Below are 22,118 nucleotides of genomic sequence, written 5' to 3'. Positions count from 1 at the left end.
AAAAATAATATATTATACCAGATATCACTGGTGTAATAAACCATCCTTACGGGAGGCTGAATAAGCGCGAATTTCATAAGTGCGAGCTGGCACGAGTGCGTAGAGTTGCAAAAACTAGCATAAGTGCCCACTTATGCCAATTTGCACTTATGCCAGTTCCAGTTTTTGTGACTGCTTTGCACTTCAGTTTCACACAGTTCTGGCATAAGTGAGCACTTATGCCAAAATGCACTTAATCCAGTTCCAGTTTTGTAACTGCTTCGCACTTACAGTTCGCACTTAAACCATTCGCACTTATGCCGGTTCGCACTTCGCGTCCTTAGAAATCAAATCAAGCGGGCCCGACGGGTTTATATCGGTTGAAAATTATAACAGACAATTTTTTGTGCCCAAAATAATTGATAAAGATATCGACAACTTTCAGTGTTATAATTAGTCGTAAAATAATCTCATAAATATGTCAAGAGATATATTATGATTTATTTCGACTTTAATTAAAGTAATTATGCAAGGAAATAGAGTAAAAAAATTTGTTTATAAATCTTTGCCTGAGTCAGGTAAAAATGCTGAGCAAAAGTTTCAGAAGTCAAACGACAAATGCGACTTTCCTGATGACCTAAACATGCTGCTGTCACAGCCAGCAAGTAAAAAATTTAAATTAAATAATGGAACTAAAAAAAGAGCTGAATTGCTTGTTAAAAAAGAAAACATGTTTGATGAATTTGAAGATGGTTTTGATTTTAATGAGGCAGAAAATGAAATTAACAGTATTGAAATAGCTGCTACACAACAAGTTAATTACAAAAAATTGAGTAAATCTAACAATGAGAATGATAAAATAATTAACAATCCAGATTGTATTTTAGATGAACTAATGGATGATAACTTTGGTTGTGAAATAGTAAAAGAACCGTGCAGTGTCCCATTGATAAATAAAAACACTTTAAAATTAAAGTTACCTAAAAAGAACTCTAGTTCATTCAGCAGTTCTCATAAAGAAGAACTTCCTGTTGATGGATCTGTGATCTTAAATACAAAAAAAGAAGTTAAAGTTGAAGAAAAAATTGTTAATAATAATCAATCATATAAGTTATTAGCAAAACTACCTGAAAACATAGCCACAGCTAAACAGTTAATTGAAAATAATAAAACACATGATATAATTTGTCAGTTGAATGACTTGAAATGTAAGTTAACTGATTCTGAACGAAGGTACCAATCTAAAGATGGAGAAATTAAAATTCTCCGTGAAAGTATAAGAAAAATGTCAGAGCAAGAGTACAAATTAAAAGAATCAGTTAATAAATTGGAAAATGAGTTAAAGACACAACAGAGTGAAAAAGAAAAAAATCTTTTATTAGAAGTAGAAAGATTACAAACTCAGTTGACGTTTAATCAAAAAGAAATTGAAAGTATTCAGGAGCAAAATAAAAAGCTAATTATTGCAACTCAAAAAAAAAAAATTCCATCTAATCTAAAAGGTTCACCAAAAACTAGTTTCAATGCTGAGGGTTTTAAGGAGTCATCAGTTAACCAAAGTTTAATTAGTTTTTTGCTACCTAAAGTTTCTTCAGAAAGTAGTAAGTTATCTTCGGAAAAATGCTATAAAACTGAATCAAAGATGCTATATAATGCTTTAAAAAATAGTATGAAGTGCTTTCCTACATCATCATCTTATTGGAATAAATTTAATAAAATTAAAGACAATAATAAACAATTGTTTTTTTGCAATCATACAGATAATCTTGAAAACAAAAGTGAAATAGAAACATACAGTATATTGCAATCTTCTCTTTTGATATTAGAGTATAGTGACATTTACATAGGTGATTTTTTGAATAAAATAATTGATTATATTTCAAATTTAAAAACAATGTTACTTACTTGTGAAGTTCGTTCTATTGAACCCATTAAAAGTATCAATAATGAAAAACATAATAATCAAGTTTTATGCTCTCATTGTAAGAAAGTATACCAAGAAGGACTCTACAGCTTGTTCATTCTTGGGGAAAGTTGCTTAGTTTGCAAATCAATAAATTCTTGCTTCTTAGAGCGACCAGGATATGAAATAAAGAGAGAGCATAAAGTATGTGAATCATTTTTACTTATAGTTTTATAATCATGTTTTTATTAATTGTAAATTATTAGGTAATTTTTTGTAACAAACTTTAAGTTTATACAGTTGCAACAAAAAAATGTAACAAAAAAACAAAATGCAACAAAAAAAACCACATTATCATTTTTTCTTTACTTAAATTGTAAAATATATATTCAAGCTAAAAAGAAAAAATTAAATGAGGCAGTGAGAAATATAGAACAGAATCATTATGCTTATATGTGCACTAAAGTCTTTATAAATAGAATCTTTAAAAAATGAGTTAAAATGATCATATTTAATATTTTAGGAAACAGTTAACAAATGATATCTTATTGAATTAAAAAATCATTTAGTAAATTAAAAAAAATATTTGTTAGTGAAATACTTAGCTAAAAAACGAAGTTCAGTAGTGCTTTGAGAACAAAGATTGGGCATATGAACATTGGTCTAAAGTTATTTGGAGTGATGATTTTACCATTTATAATGGTTGATCTCACTGTTACAAATTAGTTAAGAAAAAATTTAACCCATTGACATGTAAAGGTTGAGTTTTTTTAACTTAAAACTAAAAATCAATATTTTGAGCTGTTTTAGTGCAGACAAAGTTGGAAAACTGTACAACATGAATGGCATTTTGGATCAGTAGCAGTTTCAATAGGCTAATTATCCCAAACATACAGTATATTTAAATAAATGGTATCTAGACTCAAAATTTAAACTCTCAATTCCCAATTAAGAGGTTCAAGGTTCCAATCCACCCTACAGTCCTGGAAGTAACGTGGTCGACCTGTTTTTATGCAAATTGTCCTTGTTTGATGACCTTTTTAATTGACCTTTGTTAATATATCATACTTAGGGTTGAGAAAAAGAGAGTTCTAAATAAAAAGAGTTATAATAATTGATTGTATTATAAAAATTATTATAATAATTGAGTAGCCTCCTTGACTATACTCTAGAGACAAATGGAGGGACAGGGCAGGAGTGGTAAATTAAATTGAAATAAAAAATTAATACTAGTTTTGGCCAACACAGTATCGAAATTTAAACTTAATTTAAAATCTTTGGCTGATGATGGACAGAATACTGCAAGATTGTAGGGCAACAAATAAAGTAATTTAGAAAAATTTAGATTTTTTAAATTTATACATTCAAATTTTTACATAACATTTGTTTATTACATGGAATATACAATCAGATACTGTATTAATTTCCATCAATATTGTCTTATATTGTTCATATTAAGTAAATAAGGATAAAATATTTTTTGTTGCATATTTGTGCACCTTACTGTATATATACAGCCCTTTAAATATAGGTTAGCATTTGGCTTTATTATGACATAAATGCTGCTTGTGTGACAATAGTTGAAAATTATTATTTTTAAAAATATTTTTTAGATTCAAATTTGGTGATTGAGCCGGTCAGGACAATAAATCTACTTTTTTACTTTTATCTAAGTTTTGATTTTATAAGCTGTATGAGGAGGTACCATATCTTGAAAACTTCCACCATTTGTTTTAAATAGTTAGCATGATATTGCAGCCTTGGTAAAACAGAGTAATTTTGAATTTATATTCTTTAATAAGAAATTTTCTTTTTCTATTTATTACTTCAAAGTTACTTTCATCACTGAAAATTACTTGTTTCCACATTCTTAAAGACTATCTAATTCTCCCCATACACCACCTTAATCTTGCGAGCCATCTTGTGAATTTCTGGTTTTATAACAACTGCATAAACACCAATGTTTTCATGGTTTGTATTGAATGTGTTGGTAAGTTCAGGATAGTTTAACCTTGGATTGGTATTTACTTGAAAAAATATAAGAAATACAAAAATAGGTTTTTTTTAGCATTCTGGATCTTGTATGTCGTTAAATGCCAACTGTTGTTTTAAATTTCTTCAAAGTTTTTTTGATGCAGTTTTTTTTTTTTTTTCAACATATTCGCTTCCTACAAACCTGCAAGCAACCATTATTAGAGTTGGAAGTTACTGGAAAAGAAAAGTTGAAGTTTATAGAGCAAGATAACGATTGACATACGACTTAAAAGATTGCAAATTATATGAATCAGGAAAGCAAGATGAAGAAAGTGAATTCCAAAGAGCTGATGTTCGAGGAAAAAAACTAGACAAATAATTTTATATGCAGTACAAATAAAATGTTAAAAACATTTTTTAACATTTTATATGTACTGCATATTGCAAAATATATGTACTGCAATTATAAGTATTTTAATGCACAAGGTATTTCACTATAACCACAAATCATCAAGCTTTTTTTTTTAAATTACGCAATGTCATAAAATTTTAGGATGTAGCTATGCCTTGTTTGAACAAGTTCAATTTTATATGGAAAAAAAGATGACTAGTTAATTAGTAAATAATTACAAATTAGTAATTAAATTAGGGTGTGAATTATAAAATTAATTTGGCTTCTTGTCAAATTAATCAAGTTTAAACTTTAAAATTATATTATAAACAATGTTTAGTATACATTAGTTTTTACTTTAAAGTATAATAAAATTACTATTTAGTAATTACTAATAACAAATGAGGGAAGTTGTTTTTATTATACTTTTTAGTTTCTTGCATTTAAATTAATTATCTATTGTTAGAGATCAGGCAAATTATAATTTAAAAACATAATCTGTTTTCCATGCTCTGGCAACAGTCTATTTGTTTTAGCTTCAAATATATTTCCCGTTGTGCTGAACAGAGGTTCACTTTTAACGGATGAAGAAGATGCGCACAAAATTTTCATTGAGAACCTTGCCAAATCCCACTTGTTAGTATCTTTATCAGAGCAGGTATAATTGTAAGCACCCCACTACTTATAAGGGCATTCATTTTTTGGTAATGTTGATAGGCTAAAATAGAAGTTGACTTAGTCCATGTTGAAACAAAAAAGTATGGTCAATTTAAAGTTTAAACTAATATTTTAAATCTTTAATTAATCAAGTAAGGAAAAAAGAATACTCTTATTCAACTTATAAACAATAAAGAATAAAAATTTAAACATTAAATGCTACCAGACCCGTAACTACAGGAAGACACGGCCTACCTGTATATAGTTTGTGTTATCTTTCCATAATACAAATATAATATAATTTTGTATGCAGGCAATTCTGGTGTGCAAATAAACCTGTAAATAAATTTCTAGTAACAGGGCTGAATGCAACAAAGAAAAAACAATGAAAATAGTAAATAACAAATTTGAAAATTAATTGATTTAAAAACTACCATCAATTTTCCATTAAATTTGTAATAAATAAAAGAAATAACAGTTTTGTTTAGATTTTTTGTTCTTACTATTTTCTTTTTAGAGTTTAATTTTTTCCTCTTGGATTTTTACTTTCCCCCCCCCCCCCTCTATCAGTGTTTTCACATTTCTATGAAGCATTTTCATTTATACCCATTAGGTCTAAGAAGCTGTATATGCCCATGCTTATTTGTTTTCTTTTTTTGATTTGACCATCACGATCAGAGTCTTTATCAGAGACAAATTCTTTTGTTGTAAATGATACTCTAAATGAAAGCGGTAGTACCCTTGATATAAAATTTCGAAGTGTTTTAGTTTAAATGTTTAGCAAACAGTTATCTCAGTGTGTTGTCATTGATTTTCTGCAGGTTATCTGATTCTGTAATTATAAAATCATTAATTGTTCATGTTTTTGAGGGGTGATGAGAAATAATTTTTCTAGCGTGCGTTTCAAGTGCAAAAAAACTAAATACAAGTTACAGTAAAAATAGGGTAGTAAATGCAACAACAAAATATAATTAAGCATAGAACTTAAATAAAATGTAAAAAAACACCCATTAATTTTGATAAACAGGCAAACAAAACAAAAAATAACAATATAGTTTGTAGACTATGTATGCAGCGGTATATGTCAAGGAATCAAAGTAAAGGAGCAAGTTACAAGTATTAGAATTATAGTAATTATATTGTAAACATTAAAGTTATTTTATGTTTAATATAACAGTAGCTTATTATCCTTAATTGATTAAAAAAACTCGCCGAAGACAATGCTTTGGCAAAATTGCCAAAGCCAAAGCTTCAGTACATCCCTAGTTTACAATTCTAAAAGAGAAAAGGGATCATTGGAAGATCTGCCCCAGATATGGCAACAGTATTCCATACAAGGGCAGATTTGAGATTTATAGAGATAAAGAATAGAATCAGGAGTAGGAAAGTTGCCAGCACGATGAATAGATGCAACCTTACCAGATGCTAGTTTGAAAATTTCCAAGAAAGATCGGAAGTAAGAGTTAATCTTTGAAGATGAAGGGTACATGACTCTTGGAGTACATTACTGTTCATAGATAAAGGAAGATCTAAATTATTGTAAAAACGATTGGCTGAAAAAAGTTGGGTTTTATTTGAATTAAATTTCACCAGCCACTGTGAGCCCCATGCTGTAGCAGAAGTGAGATCCTTTTCAAGCTTAAATGCCCCCTCCAAGCTATCAGAGAGTGTTGGCTTCATCAGTATGGTAGTATCATCAGCAAACAATGCCACTTTAGATGTGAGAGTATCCGGAAGATTGGTAATGAAAATTAAAAAGAGTATAGGCCCAAGGATAGAACCTTGGAGAACCCCTGAAGTTACAGGATATGAAGAAGAGTGCTGTCCATTGAGGACAACTTTTATACTATGGTTGGAAAGGAAGGATTCAATAATCTTAAAGATGTTACCTGATACACCATATGAAAAAAGCTTATGGAGAAGACCAGTATGCCAAACCTATCAAAAGCTTTAGAAATGTCAAGAGCAATAACCTTAACCTCTTCACCTCTATCTAATGCACAATAAAACCTATTGGTTATTACTGTTAGCAAATCAGCTATAGAGCGAGAAGATCGAAATACATGTAAAGAAACAGACATCTGTTTTCTGGAGAATTGTTTTGCTGATATATACAGAAGTAATGGTTTCGATTGGAAACTGTAGCAGCACAATGTGAGGAAGACCATGGAGAAGTGTGAGGCTTGACTTAAAATCGTCGATAGGGAATAAAAGATTCCATACCAGCCTGAATCCAAGAAGTTATGTAAGAAGCACATTTGTCAGCAGGATGACAAAAGAACTCTACTCAAGGGCCATCACAAAGAAAATCACGGAACGAGTCCCAGTCAGCTTTAAGGTAGTTGTAAGAGTTACGTTGATAGGGGATTCTGATAATGAAGAAGAATGAGATAATAGTCGATAGAGAGATCAAGATTTAGAGAGATTACCTAAAGAAGTACCTAAAGGTGAATGTGGAGAAACTGAGCACTGACTAGCATCAGAATCAAGACATAAGTTGAGTAGAGAAGGTAAATGATTCAGGTTGTCTGGAAACCGACTTGGAAAGTTAACTATTTGAGTTAGAGATTGAAGAAGGCAAAGGTTATGGGCCTTAATGCCTGCAGAGTCACTGACACTAGAGCCAAGCCGTTCAGTGTGATGAGCATTAAAGTCACCAACAGCAACAATATTGGCTGATGGATAAAGAAAGAGAGCTTTGTCAATTTGATCAGAAATAACATTGAAAAGAGTGCAGTCTTGAGATGAAGGAGAGCAATATAGAACAAAAAGAAAGGTGATAGAGTGAAGTGGTGTTAAACAAAAGCACATAAAAGAATAGTTGGTGGATTCAAACCTAGTTCCTCGACAAATGGGTGAATTCTTATGAATGTAAATGCCCAGGCCAAGCATGTGACTATTGGAGTCTTTATGAATTGAAGGAAGATAACCATCAACACTAAGATCACAAGATGAGACAATTAACTCAAAAAACAAAAAACTCAAATTAGTCTCACAAAGAGTAAGCAGGTTTGGTGAACTTTGAAAGAGATAATACTCAACAGAAAAAAAGTTACTTCGAAAACCACAAATATTAGTGAATAATAGGTTTAGAGAGCTTGGTGATGACAATGGTTTTTTGATTTGATGACAAAAGTTCTTTAAAAATTTTTCTATATCTAAGTTACTGATCATAGAGCTATCTTTCATACTATTATTTGTTACTTTGTTGCTTCACTTACTGCTTTTTGACTCATTTCTGTGTATCTTAACTTAGATCTCATCAAAATATTTATTAAGTCTTTAAATGTGACTAAACTGGTTATTAAATCTTTTAAAGGAAATTGTCAAACTAACATTAATAAAATAATTATGAATAACGTGTAATAAACTCATATAATGTAGACCTCTTGATAAAGGCTTTATTTGATAATAATATACTAAATAATCTAAAGATACAAGAGTTGAAATAAATATTTACCAACACAATAGTTTAAAAATAGCAATATAAAAACTAAAAATCACAACATAACAGTTGACAAATCAGTTGTTTTTTAATAATTAGATCTATTATAATGAGTTTTTAATATTGTATAAATTTTTAAATTTTTTGATTTCGTAGGATTTTCTTTTTATATTTATATATTTTGTATTTGGACTCCGCGGGTGATAAATATAGTTTTGTAATAGTCTAAATAAACATATAAAATAGAATTTTGATGTTCACTTAGTAATTTTCTCAGCATCTAGTTGCAATATGATTATACCAAATAGTACATTGTTTTTTTAAATTTTGTTCTTTAATAAGTCAACAAACTTTTTGCTATACATAAATCAACAAACTTTTTACCAAGGCTGCTTTAACTATCTAATGCAGTTATAGAAAGATCTTTACCATTTTACATTTAAAAAATAAACATAAGAAAAAGTCAATGGCAATCAAAAGTCTGTTAAGTTTATTTTGGTTTAATAATAATTTAACTACTGTAAAGAAATGCGTTAAATGATTCCCCACATTGAATACTTATCAGAAACTTGTTTTTCTAACAAATCAATAAGTAAACTAAGTTACTATCATACTTACTGGTGTAATAGGTTAGGTTTTGGTGGCAAAATAGCTATTTATATAAAAAATAATTTTTTTTAATTTTGCATTTTTAAATATACATTTTTTATTTTAAAAGTTTGAATGTTCATATAAGTATGAGTAGACATTTAATTATTACACTGTATATTGCAAATTCTTTTAATAATAGTTCAGGAATTATAATTTATTATACGCTTTGTTACTTATGGGATTCAAAAAAGCATTATATTAAAACCTGTTGTTTTCTTTTGAATATCGCAATCCAAATATTTAACCTGCATAATCTAGGTTTTCAAATTAAATCAAGTAATTTTATCATTCTGCACGAAATTATTCAAAATCTTGTTTTAGCTACTTATTTTCATATCATATATATCAATTAGTTGTAGTTTCTTACGGGTCAGAAGTAAATGTTACTTACAGGACTTAACCAGTAAGTGACTGGGGTTGATATTTGACCAGGGCCAGGGCCGGGTTTGTGACTGGGGCTGCATAAACATTTACACATCCTAAAATATATTTTCCTTATTCAAAATTCATGTTAAATTTTGTATATATATGCAAATATAAAAATTATTATGATCAACATGATCATCATCATCATCATCATCATCATCATCATCATCATCATCATCATCATCATCATCATCATCATCATCATCATCATCATCATCATCAGGCTTTAGCCTTCCTCTTTTATGGTGTTTCTCTATTATAAACAATCTAGAGCATTTTTTTTTTTGTCTTAACTAAAACTCATTCATACTATATGTAAGGCACTCTCTTTAAGTTTTCTTACATCTACCACTACCATTTTCTACTAAAGCTGCTACCTCTCTACATGCTGATACCTAAATCTAAAACTTTAATCTTTTCTAACAAATGTTATTCGATGGAACGTTTTTTTAAATCTGTCTAAGATTATGTCTCCTTTTCTTGTCTTGCTAGAGTCACACTACACAACCATGTGATCATCTTCTCTTTCAGCAAATATTACATCATATAAATACACAAGTTTATATAACAATAAAAAGGGTATTGTATGCCAGCATCTAAATAAATAGCAAACATATATGTTTATATCTATAATATGTATGCATAAAGCACATCTTGGAAGCTTTTATTCCTTCTCTTCAATTTTAAGTCAAGCTTCATCTACTCCACATTTTTCACCATCTTGAGCAGTTGCTTTATTAAACATTAATTTTTTTCTTCATCTTGTTTACAAGAACGTCTCTCTTAAGAACAAAGATCCTTTTATTACTGCAAGAAATCAATGTAAAAAACTGCTGTCTGATGTTAAGCTCTGTTATTCTCAGTTTACTAAATCTTGTATCTTATCTCAGATGTTAGGTTCTAGAGACTTTTGATTAGTCTTCAACAGTGACATTAATTAAAGTAAGTCTAACATTTAATCTCTAATTCATGGGTCTAATCTTTTTACTTCTCCCCAGAATAAAGCAGAGTTATTTGCAACGAAATCTTACTCTAATTTAGTTCTTGAATATAATAACCATACTCTCCCTGACAGTTAAACAGATTAACCCAATGTTTAACATGGAAATCACTCTGGCTTCCAATGCTAAAGTTAATTCTCAATTAAACATTACAGTTTTTGCTCCAGGCAAAAGATTTCCATCACTGTCTTTAACGGGAAGCACGAATTTCATAGGTGTGAAGCATTGTAAAAAAAGGCATTAGTGCAAACTAATTATAATAAATAATTTGCATACATTGGCATAAGTGCAAACTGGCATAAGTGCAAACTGGCATAAGTGCAAACTGGCATAAGTGCAAACTGGCATATGTGTGAATTGGCATAAGTGCACCAAAAGAATTTGAAAACATTGGCATAAGTGCGAACTGTCATAAGTTTGCAAATTTGTTCAACGCACTTATGCCAATTCACACTTATGCCAGTTCGCACTTGTGCCAGATTTTGCAACTGCTTTACACTTTTGCCAGTTCGCTCTTATGACAGTTTGCACTTATGCCAATGTATGCAAATTCTTTTAGCACACTTATGCCAGTTTTTGTAATGGCTTCGCAGTTATGCTAGTTCGCGCTTATGCCAATTCGCACTTATGCAATTCACACTTATGCCAGTTCGCACTTATGAAATTTGCACTTATTCAGTCGTCCCGTCTTAAAAAAGAATAAAGTAGAGTTGTTTGCAAAGTAATCTTACTCTAATTTGATTCTTGAATATAATGGCCATACTCTTCCTGACAGTTAAACGGATTAATCCATTGTTAAACATTAAAATCACTTGGGCTTTCAATGCTAAAGTTAATTCTCAATTAAACACTTCTACAATTTGTGCTCCAGAATAGATTTCCATCATTTTAAAAAAGTGTTCTCCAGAACTCTCTTCAATTTTTGTTAAACTTTTAAAAAGTGCTAAATAAGTGGTTTCAATTTTTCAAAACTCTAGAAAACACTTTGACCTCTCCAACTATCCTACGATTAGTCTTTACTCTGTTTTTTTTTTTTTATATAAAGATTTTGAGTTTATTAAATTATTTCTTTCTAGCTGCAGTAGTAAAGTTATTCTTGAAGGCCTACACATTTAGGGGGTGGCAGCAGACGATTTCAAAAAAAGTTGTTTTTAGAATCACCCTAATATATATGTATATATATATATATATATATATATATATATATATATATATATATTCAAGTATATATATATATATTCAAGTATATATATATATATTCAAGTACATATACACACACATATATATATACGTACATGTATATATGTATATATATATGTGCATGTGTATATGTACATAAATATATATACATACACATAAATATATACACACGCAAAAACACACACACACACACATATATATATACACATATGTATGTACATATGTATGTATGTATGTATGTATGCATGTATGTATGTATGTATGTATGTATGTATGTATGTATGTATGTATGTATGTATGTATGTATATATGTATGAATGCATGTATGTATGTATGTATGTATGTATGTATGTATGTATGTATGTATGTATGTATGTATGTATGTATGTATGTATGTATGTATGTATGCATGTATGTATGTATGTATACAAAAATGAAATTAATTAACAATCATTTAGAAATCTGCATTTGGAGATACGGTATATCTTCACAAATATGAAAATGATGATCAATGTATGGTGTTAGTCGAGGTTTGCTTATTTATTGTTTTTACATATATATTTTACAGTCTTATATTTTGTTAAATCAATTTTTATTTATAAAGATTCTTTACAGTCTATGGAATCATCAACTATCAATGATCTGCAGCATAGCAGTTTGTTCTCTAACAATCAAAGTAAAGCACTTAAAATATGGAAAATTTTGCAAGAAGTTAATAATCTAGATCAGGTATGTTTGAGGTATCCAACAGGGTTTGAAGACCACTTTTAATAAAATCCAGGAGATTGTAATGCTTAAGCTTTTAGCAATAGAAACCTGAATATTATTCTTTATTAAATGTTAAACATATGAAAATATAAGAGTTGCTAATTAGTTAAAAGTCTATTTCTAGATTTGAAAAGAACTGTTTGCTCTTGAAATTGTTTTTTTTGATCTGGTTAATTGCCATAATGTAATATCACTAACAATCTTCAAACTTCCATTAAAAATTCATTTTTTTACACTGTAATATAACTTTATTTTATTAAGGAATTATTTTTATAGAAGTCTGTAGCAATATATATATATATAAAACTTGTATTATTGAGATATGCAACTTTTCTTCCTACTTGCTTGATAGGCTTAAAAACGTACAAACATTATGTTGGTGAAAAAATTGAAAGAAAAAAAAAAAGTGTTGAATACTGATTAGTTTAAGAATTATATTTAGGTCCATTTTATTCTTAGGTCCATTTTGCTGATTTATTTGAAATGGTTATATTGTTTTACACAAAATTGACCATGGGCTATCATAATAGTGATATGTAAGTTTTTTAAAAATTTTCATATTTTAAGTTGATTAATATTTTATAATTGTAATCGATTTTTGACTTAAATTTTTTATTAAAAATAATTACAATGCCATCTTTAACATTAATTTCTTTAAAGCTAGATTACCACTTTTTTAAATTATGATTATATTTCAATCTGTTGCAACGTTTGTATATATATACATATATATATATATATATATATATATATATATATATATATATATATATATATTTATTTTCTGATTTATTTGCATTTAAAAATAAGAAATACAAAAAGGTGATACATGTAATATCAAAATTACTCTTATGTAACACCAAAAAATAAAAAAAATAGTGTGCAATGGTGATGAACATTGTACTTTTTTAAATTTGGTTTTAACAAAAGTGGATGAGTAAACATTATAATAAGGTAGAGAATTCCTTGATAATTCACAGTAGAAGAATCTTTGTGTATCATTTTTACATTTAATATGTGAATAAAGTTTTTGGGCATGAGTCTTGTAGGATAGTAAGAAGGAGAAAATGTAAAAAACTCAGAAAAAGGTAGATCAACAAGGTTGTGTATAATTTTAAGTTCATTACAAGATCAAATTTTATTCTACACCATTCAAAAGATTATAGATTGAAAATATTGAGTCTTGAAGAATAATCTTTATAAGGAATATGACATCTTTTACAGACACTTTTAGTAAAGAATTTCTGAACCTTTTCTAACTGACATATATCTTTTAAAAGATGGGGATTCCACACAGAGGTACATGATTCTATGATAAGTTGAATATAAACTTTATAGGTTTTGATCAGAAGCTTGAAATCGTTAGTGATCAGAGTTGTTAGTCCTTGGCCTTGGACTTGTCCTTGCCTTAAGGCCAAAAATTGAGGCCTTGGCCTTGGTCTTGGCCTTGAAACTGTTAGCCTTGGCCTTGAGTACACCTATTGAATCTATTAATGTTTTGTTTGAATACGAATTACCAACACAGGCACATTGAAAACGTTTTGTTAAAAATCTATATATTATATTTATAAAAATTGTTATTTTTGATTATTTTAATTTGTTTTCTCATAGAAATATTATTTATTTTGTATTTTTTTTTAAATTGTTTTTTTTTTATGTTTTTTTTTTTACTTAAAAAAAATTTATTGAAAAATAGAGATATCTTTTCATAAAAGAAAAAAATGCTCAGCTATTAAAAGAAAAAAAAGGTAAAGAAAAGAAGATTTTCGATTTATAGTTCATATTTTTTTATTTAGCTTGGTCGAGTATTTAATAAAAGAACAACTTCTAGCAAAGTTTTTACAAAAACCAACTCTTGCTAAATGTTCTTCAGTTTTATATCTGTTTCAAAATTGTCTTACTTGCAATGATATATACAATCTCATTTGCACTAAATCAGGTAATTTTTTAGGCGCCATACACATAAAATGAAGCAAATAAAAAGTTTGTGTACATACATATATAAATATTACATACATTAAGTAGGGGAGACCGGGGCTAGTTGGCTCGGTTTTTACTCTATGAGCTCTGTAGCCCTAACAGTACATTTTTTTTTAAATATTAAAGTGTAGTCTTAAAGAGTATGGATTAGGGTATCTTATAAAATTTGCATTCATTTACAAAAAAAAATTCTTGGGGCCTTTCCGGACCCTCAAAAAAAAAAAAAAAAATTTGCGCCAACTTACTCCACCACAGGGTAAGTTGGCGCAAACTATAAAAATGATTATTAATGCACTATTAAGTGCAAAATTAATAGAAATTTTTTTAAAATTAATTTTTGCAACAATTTTATCCCAAAATTTAATATTACTTTTAGCTGGTACCAAATATTAGTCCGTATAAAAGCCAAACAGTAGCCCACCTTTTATCTGTGGAAAAAAAAACTAAAAAAATTTTTTGTTTAATTTTTTTGTAAGAATAAATATTATCAATATTGTTAAAAATTAAAAAAAAAAGAATTAATTTTATAAAAAAAATTTTTTTTTCCATAGTAAATGCTATGAGCCAACTTACCCCGTAAAAAATTTGTCAACTAACCCCAAAGCTTTTTTTTAATAAACAGTCTATAGATCCAGAAAAATGGCAGCTTTGAAAAAAAATTCTGACTGGATATAGTAAACCAATTGTGACTGGAACTTTTACAATAATTTTTTTTTCATACGATTAAATATTTTCTTTGTAAAGTAAAAAGGAAGCAATGTTCTAAAAGTTACGTTTTTGTCCAAAAAATGCATAAATCTCATTATCTCCCATGCGCATGCGCGAATCCTGACAGTACTACGGTGATGATGAAATGGTCAATAAGAAAGTTTCTGAGTAATTTTTGTCACTTTCTGATGAAAGGCTGTAAAGATAAACGCAGTTCGTCAACTTACCCCTGCAGCCAACTAGCCCCGGTCTCCCCTACATTTAAAAATTTTTATATATATAAATTTATTATTGCTCTGTTATTTAAGAACATTAAACACATTATTTTGTAGAATATGTTTAAAATTATGTATATGTATATATATATATATATATATATATATATATATATATATATATATATATATATATATATATATATATATATATATATTGACATCCTTTACACGTCCTTAAAACTCTTCAAATATCTTTCACATGGTAGATTGTACCAAAGTTGAAACTTAAAACACAATAATTTTTATTAAAAAAAATTACTGTGTTTTAAGTAACTTATCTAAATACCCAAAAATAAAATTACTTTTGAAAATTAAAATCAGCTTTAAAATAATAAATTTTAAAATAACTGTCCTCTATTTAGATAACTGTCCTTTGTTATTTATCAGTCAATCTATTGTGAAAGATATGAATTGTTCTTCATCATATGATATATTTAATGAGGTAAAGTTTTTTTAATTTTTAATTTTTAACAATCATTTGTGAGTTTAATGTTTTTAATTTTTATTTTTCTTGTATCAATTTTTATTTGTGTTTATTATTTCATTATGGTAATTATCTGTGTTTATGTGTTTCTTATTTCATTATGGTAGTTATTTGTGTTTATGTGTTTATTATTTCATTAAGGTAATTATTTGTGTTTATGTGTTTATTATTTCATTATGGTAATTATCTGTGTTTATGTGTTTATTATTTCATTATGGTAATTATTTGTGTTTATGTGTTTATTATTTCGTTATGGTAATCATTTGTGCTTATGTGTTTATTATTTCATTATAGTAATTAGACTTCTTTTAATAATTTAATAGCAGCTCATTATTCAGGATTTTATTAATGAGGAGAATATATCCTTTTTAATAAAACCCTAATATTAAAGGAGTAGTCCGATTTAAATTTGACAAAAACTTATTCAGTTAGTACAATGTCTGTCTTCCTTGATATCAACAAATCAAACAAAAGCGCTTGATACATTGCTTGATATTGATTGCCAATGCGCCATTGAAGTAAGTTTTATATTATTGTTTTTGCCAAAAAAAATTTGAAATAAGGTGAGTTATTTGTTCTTTCAAGTTGTTTTGGAATTTAATATCTGTAAATTTTTAAAATAATGGTAAGTATATAAGATGAAGTTGTATAAACCAGATTCCAGTATAAAAAGTTTTTTTTTATTGAAAAAAAAATTTATTAACAACATTACTGTTGATTTAGGTATAGATTTGTGTTCACTTTTAAGTGTTGTGGTAATAAATGAATGACATAAAAAAGGTTTTTTTTGCCATGTTTTATCTCTTTTATACATAAATACAACCTTCCCTTAATCTATTAGTTGATGTATTTTTATTCCTTGGACCAATCTTCAATATTAAAAATTAATGAGTAGAATATCTATCAGTTTTTAAAACAAGTTTTTAAATTTTTAAACTAATACTGATGTGCAATTAGGAATTTTTTTAATATGCATAAAACTCTAGTTTTTAACCTTATAAAATACTGATGTACAATTAGGAATTTTTTTAATATGCATAAAACTCTAGTTTTTAACCTTGTAAAATACTGATGTACAATTAGGAATTTTTTTAATATGCATGAAACTTTAGTTTTTAACCTTGTAAAATACTGATGTACAATTAGGAATTTTTTTAATATGCATAAAACTCTAGTTTTTAACCTTGTAAAATACTGATGTACAATTAGGAATTTTTTTAATATGCATAAAACTTTAGTTTTTAACCTTGTAAAATACTGATGTACAATTAGGAATTTTTTTAATATGCATAAAACTCTAGTTTTTAACCTTGTAAAATACTGATGTACAATTAGGAATTTTTTTAATATGCATAAAACTCTAGTTTTTAACCTTGTAAAAGTTATATTAGTAGCAAAATATTTTGTCTTTTTTTTATACAGTTCTTAAAAGCCTAAACTATGAGCTATTAACTGCATGGCTATCTGAATTTATGGGTAGTAAAATGTTAGTGGCAGTGAAAGATTGGGGAGTAGTGAAAGATTACTATGTAGTTAAATGTGAGGGAGTAGTGAAATGTTAGGGAGTATTGAAAGATTAGGGAGTAGTAAAAGATTAGGAGGTAGTGTGAAAGGTTTATTTTATTCTTTTTTAATCTCTTGAATGTTTATAATATTCTGATGTACAAAATGTAAACAAGCAGGTCATACTTTTAGCTTATCCATTTAAGATTTATGTTTTTGTTACATATTTATTTGGACTTTTATATTTAAGGTTCTGTATGTTTTATGAAAAGTATTCTTCATTTTTCTAATTTGTAATTTATTTCTTGTTTTATTGGTTGTTGAAAATATTGTAATATTTCTTGCTAACAATCTGAAGACTCTTCAAAGAGAAGCTTTCTCAACTAATGATGCAGAACTTACAGACACAGTCAAGTGAGTTTGTTTTTACTTTTCTGTAATAATAATATCATTGTAATGATAAACTAAATTTTAATAAAAATAATAAAAAATGATAAAATAAAAAAAAATTGCAAGAATTTTCAGTATTTGTCTTTGTTTTTTGTTTTTTTTTAAGAAATCAGTTAATAGCTTTTCGGCAAGGTCTGTCATTACTTTGCGTCTTGTGTACAAATGACAAAAAAATTATTGATAAGCAGTCCAGTGTTGAGTGGACTTATATTTACTTGCTTGGTAGTGCTATTAGTTTGTTTAGAAGGATGCCTACGGTGAGCGAAAATGAAGGTATGTGTGGCTTTTTATGTTTATTACTGATACTTGCAGTTGCTCTAATCTTGTCTTATGCCAGCTACAAGATATTTAGATCTATACAGCGCTAATCTATTTTGCATGCTTTAATCTTTCTATTAAATAAAGTCTGCCTGCCAAAACCAAAATCTTTAGATGATGTATGTACACACTGTGGTTATCCCTAAATAATTCAGTTGGTGAATATTCCCTTGGGTATCCAAAATATCAACTTAAAAAAAATTAGACTCAAATACTAATCCCATTCTATATGAGTTATAGATCTGAATATTATTAATTTTATTTTTCTCAGATGGTTAAAAGTGATTAATTTAAAATTTTTGAGTATTAAGAAACTATGCAGTATACACTGTTATAATCAGGATCAAATGTTGAACTGGTTTTTTACAATAAATTTCAGTATTCAATTTCAGTCTTCACATGCTGAATCGTAAAACTGTGATGATAATATTATTTTACTAATATAATATAGTACCAGGTGATCTCAGTTGATCATTAGTATCAGTTACTATCAGTTCATCATTAGTATCAGGTGATTATAGTATTATTTTACTACTATCAGTATCAGGTACTATCAGTATCAGGTACTATCAGTATCAGGTACTATCAGTATCAGGTACTATCAGTATCAGGTACTATCAGAATCAGATACCATCAGTGTCAGATACTATGAGTGTCAGGTACAACCAGTATCAGTTACTATCAGTGTCATGTACTATCAATATCAGGTACTATCTGTGTCAGATACTATCTGTGTCAGGTACTATCAGTGTTAAGTACTATCACTATCAGGTACTATCAGTATCAGGTACTATCAGTATCAGGTACTATTAGTATCAGATAATATCAGCGTCAGGTACTATCAGTGTCAGGTACTATCACTTCATTATTAGTAGAAGTTGCAACTTAATAAAATTAACATTATCATTAGTAAAAGCATGCTTTTTTGGACAATAATTATGTTCAACAAACTTGAACATAGCAGCCATGGTCTAGTTTATTTAGGTGTAGTTTTAATTTGATTGGCTTGTTTCTAAGCTTCAAAAAGTTTTGGATAAAGTAGGATTTGGTCCAAAATTTGTAATATTTTGAACAGGCATACAGTTATGCAAAAGGTTTTCACCACCAATACAAACATATGATAAAATTTCCTTCTCTGAATTGGGACAACTGTGCTGATAAACTTTTAAAATTGGAATCAGAATTTGTTGATTGAACCTATGAGCTTTTTGATATTTTAGCCAAAAATGTTGAAAAGGACATCATGGCTGATAGAATAAGAAGTAATAAAACTAAAAATGGTATTAGATTTTAAAATGATAAAAAATCTACAAGAATCAGTTATATGGGTTCAATAGCAAATGAAGGTTATTTAAACAGAGTGAAGAAAGCCTATGAAAGAGAGAAATACTTGAAAAACTTGAACACTACAAAAGGGATAAGAACTCTATTGTTTTGTAAGCATCTTCATGCAAAAGTGCTATAAGGAAGATAAATAGCTAAGTGTGACAGGCTTCACTTTAAAGCTTTGGAAAGCATTCCTGGTATTTAACTCCTCAGTTAGTAATGCTTGCTTTAGGGAATAATGATATTTAAACAACTATTAAAGCATAATGCTCCTGAAAATTTTAATTGTTCAAAATCAGAAGCTGTTACTTATGAAAGCATATAATTATTTAATTAACTAGTTTGGTTAGTTCTTTTAAAGTTAGTGAACTATCTACTAATCCACGCTTTTTTAAAGTTTTTTAATTATTGGCTGTGTACTCAGACACTAAAGGGGGTGAGAAAACAGAATGCTTGAGTGAGGGCATTTATGCTTAACTGGATTTTGGAGGTGGGTGCCTATTGTGCTCTCCACAAAGTAAAGGAGAACAAATGAATTTATCTCTGTTCCTTTTCTATGAGAAGTTGTTATGCAATATATACTTAAAAATATTTATATACTTTAATAATATACCTCTATATATTTAAAAATAAAATATATTACTTCTAATCATCTCAGAAACTGAAAGTTGATAATTTTCAGACCTATAGACTATACAGAAAAAAGCTACTAAGTACACACCCATGACACAGTGGTTAGAATTCTGGCTCAGAACCAAGAGGTTTATAGTTCAACCCCAGCTCTAGTTCGATAGGTAACAGGTAAGGAAGGAGATGTGAACTTCCTGGTTAAATGCTCTTCCGCTGTACTCTGTGATAAGACTGATAGGTTTTCTTGGAATACCTTAACATCTGAAAAAAAAATAAGGCTTAGTGTATAAGCTTCTTAGCTTAATTTAAAGTTGATTTTCTGGTCACCCTGTACTTACTTTACTGCACATAATCACACAAAATAAATCATTATTCTATATTGAATATAATTGTTGTTGTTGCTATTGTTTTGTACAAAAAAAAATATTTTTTTTATAGTGCATGCTCTAGAAGACTTATTGGAAATGGAACAGTACATGGATGTTTCAGAAGAAACACATACTGAGCAAGAGATCATTCAAACTTGAGATTAGGTTTAATACTATGTATGTTTCTTTTGTCAGAAATTTTTTTAATTTGAAGTGTTATATGTAACATTCTTAATTGAGAATATTAATTTAAGAATGACTTAATCAAAATTTGTTAAAATTGTATCGATCTTCTAATGACTTTTGTACAAAAATAATCTGTTAAAATTGTATTGATCTTCTCATGGCTTTTGTACAAAATTTTTTCTTGTGTTTTCTAAAATAACATAAAAAGTAAATGATAATAATATTTATTATTACAAATCGGTTTTTTTTAGTATATGTTTCTAAACTATCTTATATTCTTTAATATATTGATTTAATGTCAGTTTTAAAATGTTTTTAGGTGATTTTATGTAAAAAAATTTATTAATATGTTTTTGGAATTATTTTTTGGAGACATTTTTAAGTTTTTTACAGCTTTTGAATGTATATAAAAATGAATGTCTATGCATGGAGACTTGGTCCATGTGTCATTTATTGTCATGGAGTTAAACTTTTATGACAAGAGCTGTCAGGTTAGCTTAGTGTAAGGAATTCTATGGAGATGTTTAAGCTTCACATTTTTCTGATTATTTAACATAAAAATTTTCATGTTAAGTAATTGATCTTTTTGTTCTTTAAATGCATTCTAAAAGCCAAACGGCTTTAATAATTTTGTTACAATTAATGACTTGACTGTTTTCAAATGTGGTAGTAGTTGCTACCTTTTTTTACATTCATTGCTTGAAATATACTTTTGCAAAGTGATGTTACTTTGTTCAAACTTTTAGATTATATATTAATTTAAATTGTTATATCAAGTTTAAGATATTTTTTTAAATATTTTTTTGTTTTTAGTTTTTAAAATTTCTTAATTATTCTAAACTTTAAAATTCGGAAGATTTCAGATCTTCTGAAGTGTTTGGATTATAATTATTAATTGGCAGAGCACTCTCTTGCAAGTTTTAATTTTAAAAATTGACCCCTTTAATTACTAAAAATTGTGGTCTATCAAAATTTAATTACATCTGTCTGCATGGCATCACATACTGTCATTCATTATTAGGCCCATATAAGTCACAGACTGCAAAATTTTACTTCATGACTGTCACAAATGAGAAAATTTAAAGACCTGCAAAATTTGAATATCTAATAAACAATAGCAAAAATTTCATCACTAATTCTCTAAGGATCTTGAATCTGAAAATTCTATTTTTTAGAATCCCATGACTTTAATTGTGTTAAATTCAGATAAAATCTCTGGATTTTGGGATTGCTCTCTACACATCCTCATTTTTATGTTTTGATAAAAATTTAAATAACTTGTAACACTTAGCAATGAAATAAAGACTAAAATTTTACACATTAATATGGTTACTGCTCAACTACTCAGATTTTAACAAACTTGATCAACTTGGAGTTTCTTATTTATGAAACATGCACCCTACCACTAGACCACTATTGCATAAATAATGATTTAGATTTAATTATGTTATTAAAAGTTTTTTATTTAAAATATAGTTAAAATAACTTTTTT

At 28.0% G+C, this 22,118-nt stretch overlaps 1 protein-coding gene across 1 annotated transcript; it reads left to right on the top strand.

Moving 5' to 3' along the window:
- Positions 1-320: 320 nt before the first annotated feature.
- LOC105845316 (putative leucine-rich repeat-containing protein DDB_G0290503) lies at positions 321-20,617 on the top strand. Its single transcript, XM_065805747.1, has 10 exons — positions 321-2,086; positions 12,086-12,157; positions 12,243-12,356; positions 12,855-12,931; positions 14,192-14,334; positions 15,724-15,803; positions 16,274-16,365; positions 17,667-17,762; positions 17,905-18,071; positions 20,511-20,617. Exons 1-10 carry the CDS (start codon positions 506-508, stop codon positions 20,597-20,599), a joined length of 2,511 nt encoding a protein of 836 aa, XP_065661819.1. The 5' UTR covers positions 321-505; the 3' UTR covers positions 20,600-20,617.
- Positions 20,618-22,118: the final 1,501 nt, after the last annotated feature.

The sequence above is a fragment of the Hydra vulgaris genome, chromosome 09 (assembly GCF_038396675.1).
Source record: "Hydra vulgaris chromosome 09, alternate assembly HydraT2T_AEP".
NCBI classification, from domain to species: Eukaryota; Metazoa; Cnidaria; class Hydrozoa; order Anthoathecata; family Hydridae; genus Hydra; species Hydra vulgaris.
Note: the sequence above shows the minus strand (reverse complement) of the source record. Positions and strands in the feature narration are given on the sequence as shown.

Excerpts from the sequence above, each read along its gene's own strand:
- LOC105845316 (XM_065805747.1), top strand. The coding sequence starts at position 506 with ATGCAAGGAAATAGAGTAAAAAAATTTGTTTATAAATCTTTGCCTGAG. Across the intron at positions 16,366-17,666 it reads TGCCAATGCGCCATTGAAGT|TGTTGAAAATATTGTAATAT; the intron begins AAGTTTTATATT and ends TGTTTTATTGGT. Across the intron at positions 18,072-20,510 it reads TACGGTGAGCGAAAATGAAG|TGCATGCTCTAGAAGACTTA; the intron begins GTATGTGTGGCT and ends TTTTTTTTATAG.